This window comes from Panthera leo, chromosome E2 (genome assembly GCF_018350215.1).
Source record: "Panthera leo isolate Ple1 chromosome E2, P.leo_Ple1_pat1.1, whole genome shotgun sequence".
Classification (NCBI taxonomy): Eukaryota; Metazoa; Chordata; class Mammalia; order Carnivora; family Felidae; genus Panthera; species Panthera leo.
The window spans coordinates 7,874,473-7,891,625 of NC_056693.1; the positions used below are offsets into that span (position 1 = coordinate 7,874,473).

The 17,153-nt window shown below is 61.1% G+C and overlaps 1 protein-coding gene across 1 annotated transcript; it reads left to right on the forward strand.

Annotated features, from left to right (window-relative positions):
• Positions 1-1,017: 1,017 nt before the first annotated feature.
• Positions 1,018-12,702, forward strand: KCNC3 (potassium voltage-gated channel subfamily C member 3). Its single transcript, XM_042919353.1, is given in 7 exon segments — positions 1,018-1,902; positions 6,105-7,215; positions 8,688-8,879; positions 9,130-9,149; positions 9,151-9,256; positions 12,093-12,152; positions 12,415-12,702. Coding segments are annotated over 6 exon segments (2,331 nt in total). The 3' UTR covers positions 12,110-12,152; positions 12,415-12,702.
• Positions 12,703-17,153: the final 4,451 nt, after the last annotated feature.

Genomic DNA, 17,153 nt, shown 5'->3' on the forward strand with positions numbered 1-17,153 from the left:
GTCCCCATACCCGTTCTGTACTCTCTTAGCCCTGCCCCAACCCCGCCTAGGCTGGTTGCTTTCAAGCCTCTTAGAGCCCCAGTACTCCCCTAGTCTCGTCTTCCCACAGTCCATTCAAGACGGTTTCTACCATTTGTAGATCCCACCCACCTTCCTCAGTCTCATCCATACATCCTGACACTCCTTTTCCCGGCCCAGCCCTGTCTGACCAGGCCAAGCTTGCAACCCTGGCCCGACCCCTTCCTCGCTTCGTTCCCTTTCTTAGTCCTAGGCAGACGCTCTCAGGTTTCCAGGCCTCGCTTATATCCTCTCCTGCTCACTGGGTCTCAGTCCCTATTCCTCCTTTCGGTCCAGCCTAGTGCCATTTCGCGCGAAAGTACGGTCTATTCTTCATTTCCAGTTCCCGCCCCTCGTTCAGTCTCGCCTCCTCACTACCCAGCCCAATTAGGACTGTTTCTAACTTTCCTAGGCCCTGTCTCTTCTTAAGATCCGCCCTGCCCCGACAAAGCAAAGTTAGGGGTCGAACCCGGCTGTCTCCATCTGCCCCTCCCCACAGGCTCCAGGTTGCCGGCTCTTTAGATCCTTTCTCTGTCCAATCAGGACCGTCTCCCCCATGCCAGTCAGAAGTCTTTAAGTAGTTTGGACTTGTCCACTTCCTCTGCTCCGCCCACTCCTTTCTTCAGTTCAATCAGATCTCTTTCTCATATCTAGTCCCACCCCCTCAGTTAGCTGCCCGTCCTGCCCATTTGGCACCTCGCTCGGACCTCCCCTTCTCTCGGAAAGATCCAATCGGTGTGTTTCACCTGCAGCCCCGCCCCGAGCAGCTAGGCTGTGTGGAGTCCCCGTCCTTCCCCCTGCCTCAGCCCCGCCCTACCGTCCCCAGACCAATCAGCTCTGTTCCGCCCCCACCGAGGCCCCGCCCCCTCCACCCGTCGCTTCTTCCACCCAATCACGTCTGCTTCTCCTCCTGCAGCCCCGCCCCCGACGCCCCGCCCCTTCAGCCCCGCCCCCCGTCCAATGCTGAGCTCAGTCTGCGTCTCGTCCTTCCGCGGGCGCCAGGGGGCCAGCAAGCAGCAGCCGGCGCCACCGCCGCAGCCGCCCGAGTCCCCGCCGCCGCTGCCCCCGCCGCCGTCACCGCCGCCGCTGCAGCAACAGCAGTTTGCGCAGCCCGGCTCCGCCGCGTCCCCGGCGGGCCCCCCGGCACCCCGCGGGCCCGGGGGCCGGCGCGCCGAGCCATGCCCCGGGCTGCCGGCGGCGGCCATGGGGCGGCACGGCGGCGGCGGTGGCGACAGCGGCAAGATCGTGATCAACGTGGGCGGCGTGCGCCATGAGACGTACCGCTCGACGCTGCGCACCCTGCCGGGGACGCGGCTGGCCGGCCTGACGGAGCCGGAGGCGGCGGCGCGCTTCGACTACGATCCCGGCGCCGACGAGTTCTTCTTTGACCGGCACCCGGGAGTCTTCGCCTACGTGCTCAACTACTACCGCACAGGCAAGCTGCACTGTCCGGCCGACGTGTGCGGGCCTCTTTTCGAGGAGGAGCTCGGCTTCTGGGGCATCGACGAGACCGACGTGGAGGCCTGCTGCTGGATGACCTACCGGCAGCACCGCGACGCCGAAGAGGCGCTCGACTCCTTTGAGGCTCCGGACCCTGCGGGCGCAGCAAACGCCGCCAACGCCGCTGGCGCCCACGACGCGGGTCTGGACGACGAGGCGGGCGCGGGCGGCGGCGGCCTGGACGGCGCGGGCGGCGAGCTCAAGCGCCTTTGCTTCCAGGACGCGGGCGGCGGCGCCGGGGGGCCGCCAGGGGGCGCGGGCGGCGCAGGCGGCACGTGGTGGCGCCGCTGGCAGCCCCGCGTGTGGGCGCTCTTCGAGGACCCCTACTCGTCGCGGGCCGCCAGGGTGAGCGTGCTCTCGGAGCCCCCCTCCCTCCTCCTTCTCCTGGAGATCCCAGCCTCTTGTGAATGCCCCATCCTAACCCTTAGAATCCCTTGGCCCATCCCAGCCCCTCCTGGTCTTCCTGGTCTCTGGGCTCCCCAGTGTCTTAGAAGCCTGTTTCCCCAAACCTGAGTCTCCTGTACTTTTCTGAACACACCCCCGTCTCCTGACCATCCCCAGATCCTCAGAAGACGTTTCCGCAACCTTCAGAACCCTCCAGATCCCTCCAACCCCCCCCCCCCCCCCCCCGCTTCCCTAGGCTCCCCAATACTCTTAGAAACTTCCTCCCCGAGTATGAATTTCCTGGGCGTCTGTGAACAACCTCACCCCTCCCTTCCTGGACTTCTCTGAGACCCTCAAAAGAATTTTCTCCAGCCCGAGTCTTCTGAGCCCCTGCAAATCCTTTTTCACCTCTTTTGGCCACCCCGGAGACCCCAGAAGACCCTTCCGCAGCCCTGAGTTTCTTGGACCATCCCCAGACCCTCCAAAGACCTCCCTCCTTAGCCGTCAGTGTCCCAGACCCTGTGAACACTGCTCCTGGCTTCCCCTGCCCCCTGCAGTTCCTCTGAAGCCCTCTCTCCAGCCCTCAATCCCTCAAGTTCTACAACACCTCCCTGATTCTTTCTCCCTTTGCCCCTCTCCCCGCACCTCCTCCTCTCTCCAAGTTTGAGTGTTCTGGCTATTTTTGAACCCTACTTCTGCCTCCAAAGTCTTAGAGGACTCCTCCGCCTTCATCTCAGAGCCTCCTAGACCCCTGTGAATCTCCAAACCACTTGCTCTGGCTAGGACACTTTCCCCCTCCCCCTTACTGCAACACTGAGCCTTGGGGAGTCTTCCCTTCTGGGACCCTCCAGTCCTCTGTGTTCACATATCTTCCTGCATCCTCCCCGCCAACTCCCATCCCAAGGACTTTCCCTATAAAGCTCCAGACTTCCCCCAAGCCTTTCACACTCCTCCTCAGTGTCTCCAGAAGAGCCTTGAGCCCCCATAATATGTCTTTCCTCTCCAGAAGCTCCCATATGCCTTCTTCATCCACAGATTCTCCCAGCTTCTTCTCCCTTCCACAGCCCACTCTTTATCTCTGGGATCCCCCATCCAGAGCCTCCTGGCCCTTTCCCAAGTCAGTCAACTGACTTTTCCTCCTGCTCCAGAACTTTACCGAACCTGTCTTTGGGACTCCCCCACAAGTTAGCAACCCCAAACCTCCTTCTCAAAATAGCTCCCAGTTTTTTCCACCCTGCCTTGGTATCTTTCCACTGGTCCCTACCCCAGCCCTGCTCACTCCCCCATTCCCAAGCTCCCTGCCCCACCATCTAAAGCCCAGGACTGGGCCCCTCTGCTCCCCTACCCCCAAAGTGAGCCAAAGAGTCCACACTCCAGCCTTATCTCCCTTGAAATGCCAGATTTCCCCCAAAGCTCCCTTCATCTTCCCCCCAAAACTTTCCTTAAACATCTATAACTTCCCAGATACCGTCCCCCTTGGTTCTCCCTTGAACCTCTTCCTCCTACTAACTTCCTCCCTGTGTTGGAAGGGAGGGGGGGGGTAGTTCAAAATGGGGGAGGATTAGAAAGAGGGGCAAAGAGGAGCAACTCCGGGCACCCCCCCCCCCCCTCCAGCCTCCCTGGGACCCAAACACCCAGAGGAACGGTCCGGCCCCCTCCCCCCACCGTGCCGTGTCCTGGGCCGGGAAGGACGCGGAGCCGCAGTGCCGCATTCACGCCAGGGGAGGGAGCGAAGGGGGGGGGGGGACCCGGAGGCACCGCATAAAGTTTGGTCCTGAGAAGCGCTGAGTTGGCGAGATTTGGGGTTGGGTGGGGGGAGGTGAGGAGGAAGAGGTTCCGAAGGGACTTGGCCCTAAATGATCCCTCAGGCCTCTGAGTGGCTTCCTCCCCCATGGCCTGGGGCGCCCTTCCCTCGTGAACCCATTGAAGGGTGCTGAAGTGAGACTAGGGGTCCGGGACAGGTACGGGGTGGGGGTGGGGGTGGTCACTCACTCCACAAATGGTTCTTGAGTGTAGGCGTGCCAAGCACTTTCCAGACTATTAGACCGCTTGAGAGAGTTGGGAGCGGAGGCCAATGCAAAGTGGAGGGTACGGCCCTACCTCATCCTCGCTCCCCTCCCCGTAATTTCTCCTTTCCTTCTTACAGGGACTCCATGCCCTCCTACCCCTTCTGCTTTTGAACCACCTCGGGGCAAGGGGTTAAACCAGTCCCGGCGCTGTCCAGCCTCTACAGCTGCGCACTGCGGCGGGTGCCCACCCTCCCCTCCTTGCCCTGGGAGGGAAAGAGTTAAACTCCTGGCCCTCGGTCTCCCGACGTGAAGCGGCGGCACTGCGGCTGCGCCCCTCTTGCTCTGCTCCGGCCCCTAAGGGGTTAAGACCGCTCTCGGCCGCGGCGGCTGCGCACTGCGGCGGGGGAGCTGGCCGCGGTGCTGGCCGCCGCGCGCCCCGCCCCCCGGCCCGGCCCGCCCCCACTGCGGTGCCGCAGCCTGCGCCGCGCACCCGGCTCGGAGGGGGCGGGGGAGCATAGGGCATGCGCTCTGCGGCGGCCTCTGGCCTCTTAAACCACTGCGGAGAACCGAGGAGGGGGGCGGGGCAGAGAGGGCCAAGGTTGACCCCAGCCCACCTCAAGGTCCCGGGCCCTTCTGCGGCACCCTCTGGCTTGCCTCTCTGCTCTGCACTTCAGATTAAAGTTAAGCCCTCCCAAGCCCGGACCCCGCCCCCTCAGCCCTGTGGAGGAAGGGGAGTTGCTGAGGGACCCTGCTGCTCTCCAGTCCACCCCAAAGTCTAGGGTCCTCTCTTCAGTCTGACCCTGAGCCCCCTTTTCTTCTTGAGTCCCTGATTAAAAGTCAAGCGACCCAGGCCCTCCTCCTCTGCGCATCTGACTAAAGCCCTCTCTTTGCCCTAACACCCATCCCCTTCGCTCTCCAAGGGACTAACCTCACTCTTCTCTCTGCGTGTTTGATAAAACCCACCGTCATCTCCAGGGGCCTGCTCCGTCCTCTTCCTTCTCTAAGATCTTGCCTGCACCCCTTCGGCTCCTCAAGGTTTTCTTCAAAATCCACACCAATGCGTGCAGGACTCGAGTCCTCCCCATCTTGAAATGACCCGTGTGCCCCCCCCCCCTGGACTTCTGGCTAAAGCCTCCTCACCTTTCTGGCCCTAGCTCCACCGTCTCCCATCCCCCCCCACGTTCAGGCCCCTGACCCTCCCTTTCTCTCCAGAGCCTTGAACTCCAACCCTCCTTGCCTCTGTCCTTTTCTCTTTTTGCACACTTGACCCTTCACTTCTTCCCCCATTTATGGCCCTAACACCCCTCGGTGGTTCCATCCCTTTGCTGTCCTCTCTGGACACCCAGCTTTCTCCCTTCTCTGGGTCCCGGGCATTGTGACCAAGGTCCTTAAACCCTGGCTTCTCTCTGAGGCATCGACCTTGCCCCCCACTAACTGATGCCTCCATACCCTGGCAGGAGCTCAGATTTTCTTACTGAGTTCCAGGTACTGGGCCAAGCACTGTTTCTGGAGCCAGGACTTTTGTATACTCATCTAATGTAATCCTCAATAATCCTGTGAAAAACCTGAGGTGTAGAAAGCTTAATCTCCTTGCCCAAATTAGGCCATGGAAACGCTGGCTCCAAATGCAGGCTTTCATAACTTTTGTGACTGTTTTGGGATTCTGCCTCCCTGCCCACTTTCTCCACTTCCTCTTCCCTTGGCTCCAAGCTGAGCTCCAAAGCCTCTGATACCCCGAGGGTGAGTGATCTTAGTCTCCCCGCCACTCCCCTCCCATCGCAGAATCCTTGGACCCTGCTGGGGAGTCCTGAGATGGGACACCGGGTGTGGGGAAGTGGTCTGGGAGACGCAGTAAAGGACCGGAAATGGCCGTTTCGGCGAGAACAGTCGGTGGCCCGTCTGCCACCACTGCTGGGGCCAGCTCCTGTCCCAAGCCGGGGAGAGCCGCCTCTGATCCTTTCCCTCCCCCCCTTTTCAAGCTTTACAGGGAAGAGCAGGACGCAGGCTGTGATGGAGGCGTGGGGTGGGGACTCCTGGGTCTCCCCGGAGGTGGGGGCTGGGGAGGGGCGGCCGCTGGGAGGGTCTCCTAGAGGTGGCTGGCTGACCAGATGCCTGGGTCACCTTTTGCCCTCTCTCTCCTGCCCTGCCTCGCAGTATGTGGCCTTCGCCTCCCTCTTCTTCATTCTCATCTCCATAACCACCTTCTGCCTGGAGACCCACGAAGGCTTCATCCACATCAGCAACAAGACGGTGACGCAGGCCTCCCCCATCCCGGGGGCTCCCCCGGAGAACATCACCAACGTGGAGGTGGAGACGGAGCCCTTCCTGACGTACGTGGAGGGCGTGTGCGTGGTCTGGTTCACCTTCGAGTTCCTCATGCGCATCACCTTCTGCCCGGACAAGGTGGAATTTCTCAAGAGCAGCCTCAACATCATCGACTGCGTGGCCATCTTGCCCTTCTATCTCGAGGTGGGCCTCTCGGGCCTCAGCTCCAAGGCTGCCAAAGACGTGCTGGGCTTCCTGCGGGTCGTCCGCTTCGTCCGAATCCTGCGCATCTTCAAGCTCACGCGCCATTTTGTGGGGCTGCGCGTGCTGGGCCACACGCTCCGCGCCAGCACCAACGAGTTCCTGCTGCTCATCATCTTCCTGGCGCTGGGCGTCCTCATCTTCGCCACCATGATCTACTACGCGGAGCGCATCGGCGCCGACCCCGACGACATCCTGGGCTCCAACCACACCTACTTCAAGAACATCCCCATCGGCTTCTGGTGGGCCGTGGTCACCATGACGACCCTGGGCTACGGAGACATGTACCCCAAGACGTGGTCGGGGATGCTGGTCGGGGCACTGTGCGCCCTGGCGGGGGTGCTCACCATCGCCATGCCCGTGCCCGTCATCGTCAACAACTTTGGCATGTACTATTCGCTGGCCATGGCCAAACAGAAGCTGCCCAAGAAGAAGAACAAACACATCCCCCGGCCCCCGCAGCCCGGCTCCCCCAACTACTGCAAGCCCGACCCCCCTCCCCCGCCGCCCCCGCACCACCCCCACCACGGCAGCGGCGGTATCAGCCCTCCGCCACCCATCACCCCGCCCTCCGTGGGGGTGACTGTGGCCGGGGCCTACCCGGCGGGCCCCCACACGCACCCCGGGCTGCTCAGGGGGGGCGCGGGGGGGCTCGGGATCATGGGGCTGCCTCCTCTGCCGGCCCCCGGGGAGCCTTGCCCGTTGGCTCAGGAGGAAGTAATTGAGATCAACCGCGCAGGTGAGCAGGGGCGCATGAGGGGCCGATGGGGGTGGGGGGAGGAGGCCACCGCTTCGCTTAAGAGCCCGGGGCGGTCACTACAGAGGGGAGAGAGAAAAGCGAACAGCTATTGCTGAGGTCAACGAAGAGGCACGGAAACAGACGGATTCGGTGTGAAAGAGACGGTTTGGGGGAGAGCCAGACTCGCGGCCAGGACATTCGGGGGGACCAGGGAGGCAGAGCGATCGGCCTACCGGGAGGGGGGACTCGGGCACAGGCACAGAGACGGTCTAACATGTGAATCACCGGCCGGCCGGAGACACGGCATCTGAGTCTTCTGGTGGTGATGCGGAGAAAAGAGCCCGAAAGCGACAGAAAGCAAGCAGTTGTCCCCGAGAGCAGGAGAGACAGAGAGAGAGAGGACAGAGGCGGAGGGCCAGTGGTAGAGAGTTCAGGTTCTAATGACAGCGAGGCCAAGAGAGGAGACAAGACTCAAAGACCAAGAAGTAGGTAGAGGCCAGGAAGACAGGCCCAGAGGGCGGGCCGGCCGTGTGACGGTGACTCGGGACCCAGGGCCCTTGGCTCCGGCTCAGTCCGAGAGACGCACAAGAGAGGCGGCCAAATGAAGAGGTGAAGGGAAGGAGATGAGGGAGAAGAAAGTTGACCCGGTGTGTCCCTCCCCCTAGGGGAGTCTGTGTCTCTGAAGGTTGGGGGCCAAGGTCCTGTGGTCCTGAGCAGGGAGAAGCCGGTGGGCCCCACCCCCATGACTTAAGTAGGTCAAGAAAGGGAGCTGGGCCGCCCGGCCCTCATCTGGCTCCCTCGGCCGCTGACCCAGTTTCACACCAATTAAAAATAGCTCAAGTCAGAGCCTGGGGGACCCCCACCTCCCGCCCTCCCTCCTCTGTCACCTTCCCAACCCTTCCCCGCTGTGCCCTTCCCAGCACCCAACACCCTCCCTAAACAGCTACCTCCCAGCCCCCTGAGGCCCCCCAGCCGTCCCTACAAACCTACCCCAACCCATCTACCCGACCAACCCAACACCGCACCCCGGTCCCGCCCTACTCGTTCACTTCAGCCGACCGCCCACCGGCACTCTACCCCGGCCTCCTTCCAGGCACCCAGCTCGCTTCCCAACCACCCTCCAGATGCCCTGCACCCCACCCAGTCCTGCCCTTCCCAGCACCCAACACCTGGCCCGAGCACCACCTCCCGCCACACAGCACCCTCCATCCACACCAACTCCTGACCGCCCTTCCGCATCCCTGCTGTCCTTCCCGGCACTCAACACCTCCCCCCACCCCGTGACCTGTCCCCTAAACCCACCAGCCACACACGCCAGCACCCAGCTTCCGGCCTGCCCCTCCTGTCCCTTCCTTGAGACACCCTGCCCCTCAGGCGTCTACTCCCAGCCCCCTCCTTGCTAATGGCACCCCCACCCTGAGTTCCTGCACCTCACTCTCTCCTTTGTGTCTCTGTCTGTCCCTCTGGCGCAGATCCCCGCCCCAATGGGGACCCTGCAGCAGCTGCGCTTGCCCACGAGGACTGCCCAGCCATCGACCAGCCCGCCATGTCCCCGGAAGACAAGAGCCCCATCACCCCTGGCAGCCGTGGCCGCTATAGCCGGGACCGAGCCTGCTTCCTCCTCACCGACTACGCTCCTTCCCCTGATGGCTCCATCCGGAAAGGTGAGGTGCCCTCCACTGGCCCCCTGGAGCCCTCCCTCTCTCTCTCTCTCTCTCCCTCCCTCAGGGGAGGGAGGGAGATGGGGGAGGAGGTGCTGGACTTCCCTTCCCCCATCCCCTGGCCCCAAATTCCCTTCCTCCCAGATCCCCCGCCCCCCAAGTTTCCTCACCACTGACCCTTCACCTGTCTTTATTCCATCTCCATTTCCCCCCACCCCACCCCGGACCCTCTGGCCTCTTCCCCCACCCCCAGCCACCGGTGCTCCCCCACTGCCCCCCCCAGACTGGCGTAAGCCAGGCCCCCCAAGCTTCTTGCCCGACCTCAACGCCAACGCCGCAGCCTGGATATCCCCCTAGCGGACGAACCCCTTCCCCCCGGGGTAAGTAGCCCCCACCCTTTGATCCCCACTTTCTTCCTGACTAACCCCTCTGAGAACATGCATCCCCCACTGACCGAGACTCCTGTCCCCTCACTGCGAACAGCTCCATCCAATTAACCAGCAGCCACGACACTGACCCCACACCCACCCTTCCAGGACTTGCCCTGCCCCTCACTAACCCTCCAGAACTAACCCGACCCTCCCCACCGTGTGCCTGACCTCCCTCCCCTGCCCTCACGACTGACCCCCATCCTCACCCCCATTCACATCTCTCTCCCTGCCTCCCCCCCCTCCCTGGGTTTTTTATTCAATTGAGAAAATGGGGTACACACCCAGGACACTCTGGGGTGCAAGATGGGATGGGGAAGACTCAGCCGCTCGTCCAGTCGCTTGTGAATTGGCCAGCGCTTACCAAGGACCTGTGTGTCACCTGCGTGTCACCTGCGTGGTGCTAGGCACAGGGAATCAACAGGGAAGAACCCCCCCCACCCCACCACCACCACCACACCGCCCAAGGAGCTCCCAGTTTGCTGGGAGAGTCAGACACTGACCTAGAAAGCCACTATTTGGGGTGATACATGCGCAAGGGGAGGTACCACAGGGACACGCAGTAAGAGGAACTCGCACGCTCCCCAGGGCAGGATGAAAGTAATGGGGAAGGCTTCCCGAAGGAACTGAGGTCTGGAGGTGTCCTGACCTCAAGTGCAGAAGTGATCCCAAGGGACATAGTGACCACAGGGACTGGGCCAAACAGAGCGGAGGAGACTGGGGACTGGCAGGTAGACGTGAGGTAGGAAAGCAGGCCTGGGCTGAACCTTGTTTAGGGACCCTGGGGGGGGGGGGCGGGCAGGTCAGCGCCTGGGCTGTGTGGGGCATGGACAGGAGACTGGAGGTCAGGAGGCCCGGGGAGCAGGCTGGGATGAGGGTCCGAGGGGATGCAGAGGAAGGGACAAGGCAGAGAGAGTTAGGGATCAGGGACAGACTGGGAGGGACAGGGCTGGGAACTGGCAGTGGCGAGACAGAGTAGCTGAGTAATTCAACAAACATAACCAAGCACTCATCACACGCCAGGAATTTAACAGGATTCTGTAATCTTCACTGCAACCCTGGCTAACACACAGCTCGCTTCCTCCCTCCCTCCCTCCCTCCCTCCCTCCCTCCCTCCCTCCCTCCCTTCCTTCGGCAACTAATCGCTGAGGGCACAGTTCCAGGCACTGGAACTTTGGCGATTCACAAAGCATGACTCTGCCATCACAGTTGACACTCTAGAGCACGGATTGGCACGCTACGGCCCCTGGGCCAAACCTGCCAGCAGGCTGTTTTGTAAATAAAGCTCTACTGGAGCACAGCCACTGTCATGCTACAACAGTAGAGTGGAATAGTTGTCACGGAGAACGCGTGGCCCGCAGAGCTGAACATATGTAGCGATCGGCCCTTTACAGGAAAAGCTTGCCACCCCCTGATCAGAGGAAGCAGAAAAGCAACCCAACACATGGACAAAAGGACATGATCGTTACTCTGGCCACTTCAGATAAGGGGGTCTGCAAAGGCCTTTTTGAGGTGACGTGGACCCCGAAAGGTAAAAAGGGCCAGCCGGCGGAACAGCAGGTGCAAGGGTCCTGCGGTCCTGAGGTGGGATGAGCTTGATTTGTTAAAGGTGTAGCAAGGAGGGAGGTGTGGCTGGAACTGAGCAGCTCAGGGGAGAGGGGTGCCAGACAGAGCTTGGGGTGGGGGTGGGGGGAAGGATCATGAGAGCTTTTTGTGGCCATGGCTAGAGGCTGGATTTGACCTTAAAGGTGACAGGGAGCTCCCTGAAGGAATTTGATCTATCACTTATTCCTTCAACAAACTTCTGCGGAATCTTCTTTAGAAATACACAGACACATCCTTAAAGAATCGAATCGCTAGGTGCAGCAGCTTAGGGAGGTGCTGTAGTGGGACACGGGGGCCTCCAGGGACAGCCTTGGTTCACAGAAGTTCAGGGGGTGGGGCATGAGCAGACAGGGATGAGACCCCAGGCCTCTGGGCTCCGAGTCCAGAAGGGACAGTGGCCCTCCTCGTTCCACCCCCTAACTCCCCAATTCACCCTCCATTGTCATCTCATTATCCCCCCCCTTTCCCTGCTCCCACCTACCTCACCCACGCCTCCCCCTGCTTGCGCCCAGGCCCTTTCCACCCTGTTTCCCACCGCGAGGTCTGGATGGGCCCCCACGGAATTGAGGGAGGGGGGAGGATTTGGAAATGGGAGGGAGGGAGGGAGGGAGGGAGGTGTGGGGGCTGGGTGGCTTGGGGGAGGGGTCTCTGCTTCTCTTGCCTCTGATGCCAAAATCCATTCATTGAACTCAAATGATGGCCGGAGCTGATGGGGCTGACTGAACTCTCTGCCCCAACGCCCTGGATCCCTCCCCGCTCCTGCATTTCCAAGCTCCTTCCTCTCTCTCCATCCTTCCTGGGTGACCCACCGTCCCCTGTTGTCCCCCTCTTTTTCTCCCAGGACCCCCCCCCCAATCCCCTACCTGTCCCATGACCCTACCCTTGTCCATCTTCCCGAATCACCTGAGCCCAACACCTAACACCTGTTTCCCCTTCCTCCCCAGCCCTCCCCCCTTCCTTCCCTCATCTTCCCTCCCCCAGCCCTTCCCCCAGTCACCCCGGAAGCTCCTTCCATATTTGATGTCTTTGGCCGCCCCCATTTCACTGCTCCCCTCCCCCGGAAAACACCAGAGAGGAGGAAGAGATTCCGGCGTTTCTCCGTCCCCCCAACAGTGAGGCTGTGTTGGGGGGTTCCGCCTGACCACCCTCCCCCCGCCGTGACTCTGTGTATTTCTGTCCCCAGCTCTTGTCACCGCCTGAGACCTCGCGAGACCCTCGGTCCCCCCCTGCCCCTTCCCCCCAGGTTAGCAATTGGGAATGGCTGGGAGGGGGTGTTCCCAAGATACTGGGCTTCCAACCCCTGCCCCCCAGGCCCTCTGTCCTCTGGTCAAGACCCCCTCGCCCAGACAGACCTCTTGGCACTGCCTGGGAACGCACTAGAACTTCCCCCAGACACCGGCAGTACTCTGAGATCCTCCCGAGCTTCCCAGAAACCACACACACACACACACACACACACACACACACACACACTCTCCCCGGTCTTAGACCCTTTTGGCTCTCAGGTCGCTGTTAGACCTTCCCATCAGAAGGTTCCACGACCCTTTAAAGATACCTCATCACAACCTTCAGGTGAGCCTTGCCTCTCTCAGGTCCGCCCCCCCCACGGGGGGGGGGCACTGCCAGTTCACGCTCCTTTCTGCCTCTCACAGCCCCACCCACCTGCCTTTCCTCCTTTCTCCACCGCTAGGTCAGCCCCCACCGGAGCCCTCCCGAGCCCTCCCCACCGGCTGCTCCCCCCACATGCATTCCACCGAGCTCCCTCCCCATGCCCGTGCTGCCCACCATCCGCCTTGCTGCCCCCCCCCCAACCCTTTTGCCTCAGATAAGGGGGCCAACGGGGGTAGGGAGAGGGGAGGTGGGAGGGGCGGGCTGCGGTGGGGATGGGGTGGGGGAGGCTCGGTGGGCACCACCCTGCCTCCTAACCCTGAGTCTCTCCCCCCTCCCCATGTCTGAACCTTTCTCCTTGATTCCGACTGACTGTCCGATTTGTTCACTTTTCTCTCTCCATCTCCTTGGTCCGCCTCTGTCCATCTCTCTGCCTCTTGCCATCTGTTTTGTTATGTCTTGGTGTCTGTCTCTTATCCCTTCTGTCTCCCTCGCCGTCTCTATCCTGGACTCTGTGCTTCCGCCCTTTTTCTGTCTCCTTGCCTCTTCCCGTCCCTCTCTCTCTTTCTCCGGCTCCTATCCTTTCTGGCCGTTCCTCCCCCTGCTTCCCTGGCTCGGGGTCTCTCTGTCTGTTGGACCCTCCCCTGCACCCCCACCTCCATGCTTCCTCCCCATGTTTCTGCCCCTCCTTTCCCCCCCCCCCCCCCCAGGTTACGAGAAATCCCGCAGCCTGAGCAGCATCGCGGGCCTGAGCGGGGTGTCCCTGCGCCTCGCGCCCCTTGCCACTCCCCCTGGCTCTCCCAGGGCCGCCCGCCGCGCTCCCCCAACCCTGCCCTCCATCCTCTAACGCTCCCCTCCCCCCCGTGGGGGGACTGGGGGTGACAGGGAAGAAGGTCAAAGGAGCTGGGGGTGGGGGGTGGGGGAAAGGGTTTTTTAAAAAAATCAAAAAGTCATTAATAATATGCAACCGAGACGACGACGCCAGCAGACACCCCCGGACCCCTCACCCCCACCTGGGCCCCCAGGATGGAGGGGGAGGAGCCAAACTCCAGCCCCCCCCCCCCCCTCTCCCCCTTCCTCTCCCCCCAATAAAGCCTTCTCAGGTCTCCATGAGCCATAGGACATCCCGCTCCCATAAACTCCTGTAAATACGTCCAAATTATGCCAGTTACATTTTGGGGCGCCTCTCCGCTAGTCTGCATGCCTCCCTCAACCCGGATCCCTCCTCCCCCCTTCCAGTTCCACCTCAGCAATAAGCCGCCAGGGGCTGCATGCCGCGCGATTGAGGGAACGGGAAGTCTGGGAAGGGGGCGGGGCCTCAAGGGGGTCCGGCCGGCTTTGCAGCCGCGGGAGGGTCTCCTGGCCTCCTACCGTTCGCCCCGGGAGGACAGCCCATCACATTGATGTAAAGAGTAATACGGTAGCAACAATGTGAGGGAAGGAGGAACAGCCACCCAGGCCCCCAAACGAGCTGAGCTCAGAGGGCGAAAGCAGAGGCCTGGGGAGTGGGCTGTGGACAGCTTCTCCCTCAGCCTTTAGGAAGATCCCTCTGGTGAACGTGACCCTTTCATCCCTCTCCGTCCCCGCCACGGGGTCTGCTCGCCTCTCTTCTTGCTGCATGGACCCAGACCTCCCATCTCGGAATTTCTGGGATGATCTGGCCCTAGCACACAAAATCCCCCAACGCCCCCTCCAGGTTACCAGGACACGAGACCTGCACCCACAGTTCCCGAGACCCACTCTGGCACCCCGCATCCCCTAAATCCCCACCGGGTCCTGGGACTTAACTTCTGCGTGCAGATGCTGTCCCCCGCCCCACCCCACCCAATCCCTGGACCGCATCCCAGCGGCTCAAACCTCCAAGACTTGACCCGGCCCTTCAGCTCACTTTCAGCCTTTGGGATGCTCCAGATCCTTCCCACACTCGGGCATTTCTTGGACACCCCCAAATCCTCAGGCCTTCCCCCCCCCCCCCCAGGTAATCCCCAAATCTCTAACATCTGACATCCACCTCAGGTTCTCCTGATACCAGAATTTCCAAGACAGGCTCAACCTGTCTACAATTCCAGGGAACCAGACCTCCCCACCCCCAACCTTGGGCATCCCCTTTCGTATGCCTCGCCCTGCCTCTTCCAAGAGCCCCTTTCCTTAAATGGTGCCCCAAAGGGACCCTCTTCATGGCCATCAGTGTTTCCCAGAGAGTTGTATTGGTACCCCTGGTGATGTGCTAAGGTTTTAGGCAGCGCAAGGACGCTTAATCTAAAAAGTTTTGTCTTTCCTGGCATGTTGCTCACAAGCCGGTAAGTCCAGATACTGCTGCTTGGCCCAGACACTGTTTATTCAAGGTCGAGTGTTTCCACTTAAAGCAGAGGATGTGCCCGCGCGAAGGGACACTGGACTAGCAGAAGCTCGGGAAACGACGACATACCTTACCGGGGCTGGGATCCCAGCCCACCCTTCCCCGGCATTCCGCGTCCTGCCACGCTCGCGGGTGGAAAATCATTTCTCATATCCCATCCTGGCTCAAGGATGCGCTACCTCCCCCAAGCCCAGAGACCACACCGGTCCCAGAATCCTTAGAGGGGACCCCTCCCCTTTTGGAGCTGGAGGCCCACGGAACTAGCAACCTCCTTTCCTCTGCTCCCACGGCCTCAGGAACCCCCCCCCCCCACACCCATCCGAGGGTTGGGGGGTGTCACTGAGCGCGATTCTTGATGCAACGATTCCTATGCAAGGGGCATTTTGAGTCCCCCATCCTTCCCTCGGACCCTAAACCCTGGCGAATCAGGGGTGAGGGGTGGGGCAGGTTCTGGTGGGAGCGGGGTGGGGCGAGGCAAAGGGCTAGGGGCTCCAGACACCAGGGTATGGGGGTGGGGACTGATTATATTGCCAAAGGGTTTAACTTCTTTAAAAAAAAAAAAAACAAAAACAAAAAAACAAAAAAAAAAAACCCAACAGACCCCAGACTCCCCTGACCCTCACGGAAGCCGAACGGTGCGGGGGAAAGGGGGTGAGGATCTTTTCCAAAGGGTACAGCCCTCTTCCCAACGTCTCCCCCTGCTCGCCAGTCTGCCACACGTACCCAGCTTTTTAGTTCAGCTTTTAAAAATAATCACAATCATAAACCTTTACACAACGTGATTCACGTCCTTCACCCCAACCCCCATCCCCCAAGTCAAACAAACAGTGTGGGATTTGGGGAGGAAGAGAGAGCCAAAGGGACAACTTCTAAGTCCCGCTCCCCTTTTCTCCCCGGCCGCCAGGGTGCCTGCAACTACACGCATGCGCTGCATGACGCGCTCCCCACACGCATGTCGCGCCCCTCCAGCGCTCCGGGAACGCACGGACACGGGGCGAGGGGCGGGGCGATTGGGGAGGAACGAACGGCGGGGGGTCTTCCTGAGTGCAGCGGCTCCTCCTCCCCATCACACACACAGCAATAAGAGTCTCTCACTCCAACGTGGGCGGGGCGGGCCTGGCCTGTCGAAGCGGGAGGGGGGAGGAGTGGCCAGGGGGCGCTCTCAGGGATGGGGGCGGGTGTCCGGAGTCAGTGTGGGGAGGGGAGGTCTGCAAATCGTCCAACTCTGGTGCTAATGGCGGGTCTTCTCAGCCCACCCCCAGGGCAGGGAGGGAGGGGTCGGCGTGGCCCCTCCCCCAAGTCTCCCCCACGCCCACCCTGGGTGCATGAACCGCCCAATGCAGAAGCTGCCGCATGTCACCTGCCCTCCCCAAAGAAAAAGTGTCATGCCCCCTTCCCGCCCGCCCTCTCACTTCCCACCGAAATAAAAGTTTCCTTTTCATTTAAAAGTTGCATCCTGTTTCCTGGGAAGGTTTCCAGATCTGGGCCAGGGTGGGGGCCTCAAGAGCAGGGGTCGTATGAAAGTAACAAGGGTGTGCACTTTGGGGGGCCGGCTATCCCCTTGATCACCGGCTCTCACCTTGTGATTTGGGGGGGGGGGGGGGGGGCGGGGGGTAGTGCCTGCCTTTTCCCTGATGGTAAAATGGGATCCACACCCCTAACTGGAAACTGTGAACGGCACCTGGTTTTATATGAGCTCCTACGTGAGGGTAGCAAGACCCTAGGAGAGGAGTGGAGCTGGGTCTCCAATAAGAGGTTAGGGGCCGAGGGCCCCATGTTCCATATTGCCTACTCTGAAGCCAGACTGTGGGTTCAAGTTCTCAGTAGCTGTGTGTTCCTGGGCAGTCTCTCAACCTCTCTGGGCTGTTTCCACCACCCTAAAAGGGCAGGAGGGGGTGATCTGTTCATTCAGCAAATACACGAATCCCAACCACATGCCAGGCACTGTTCTAGGCGCCGGAAAGCAAAGGAATCATTCCTACCTCTAGGGGTTGTGCTCTAGGTGGAGGCGAGCTCCCCTGTTTGTTTAGCACAGCTATGCAAATGACCGCTACTCCACAGATGGCTCCACGGTCACCCTGTCACTGCTTTGCAAAGACTTGAGGGTCAGCCGGAGTGCAGCATCCCTTCTGCCAGTTACTCACCGGGAGGCTTGAAGCAAGGCACGTCACAGCCCGGCCTCCGTTTCCCCATCTGTATAATGGAGGCAATACGCGGGAAGGAGGCTGAAACGAGTTACTTCACATGAAACGCTGGTACCCAGGGGGCTCCCAACAC